Below are 367 nucleotides of genomic sequence, written 5' to 3'. Positions count from 1 at the left end.
TGCTGCTGCTGCTGCTGTAGTTGACCACGCCTCCTCCCCCTTTGGTGGCGTTGCCGCCGCTGATGGTTGTGGTTGTGGGCGTGCTGCTCCTCCTGCTGCTGCAGCAGCTGCTGCTGCAGTTCATCCTGCTGCTGTTGCTGCTGCTGCTGCTGCTGCTGTTGCTGTCGCTGTTGCTGCTGCTGCTGCTGTTTGTCCCTCGACAACAAAAGGCTCATCAACCTGCGGCTTCGCATAAGTAGCAGAGAGCTCTGGGGAGGCCGCCGGCGGGCAGCAGCAGCAGCAGCAGCAGCAGCAGCAGCTGCTGCTGCTGCTGCATGCGGCTTGCGCGGATGACAGAAATTCGATACGGGGCCCTTGGGGTCATACA

The 367-nt window shown here is 61.9% G+C and overlaps 1 protein-coding gene across 1 annotated transcript in view; it reads right to left on the bottom strand.

Annotated features, from left to right (window-relative positions):
* EMH_0019610 (DnaJ domain-containing protein, related, related) overlaps positions 1 to 367 on the bottom strand; it is a gene marked incomplete at both ends in the record, with an annotated part of 4,896 nt that overhangs the window by 3,997 nt on the left and 532 nt on the right. Inside the window, one exon of the mRNA XM_013501392.1 lies at positions 3 to 367. Within this exon, the coding sequence (XP_013356846.1) occupies positions 3 to 367 (365 nt within the window). The remainder of the gene's footprint in view (positions 1 to 2) is intronic.

This window comes from Eimeria mitis, genomic scaffold (assembly GCF_000499745.2).
Source record: "Eimeria mitis Houghton genomic scaffold, Emh_scaff682, whole genome shotgun sequence".
NCBI lineage: Eukaryota > Apicomplexa > Conoidasida > Eucoccidiorida > Eimeriidae > Eimeria > Eimeria mitis.
Note: the sequence above shows the minus strand (reverse complement) of the source record. Positions and strands in the feature narration are given on the sequence as shown.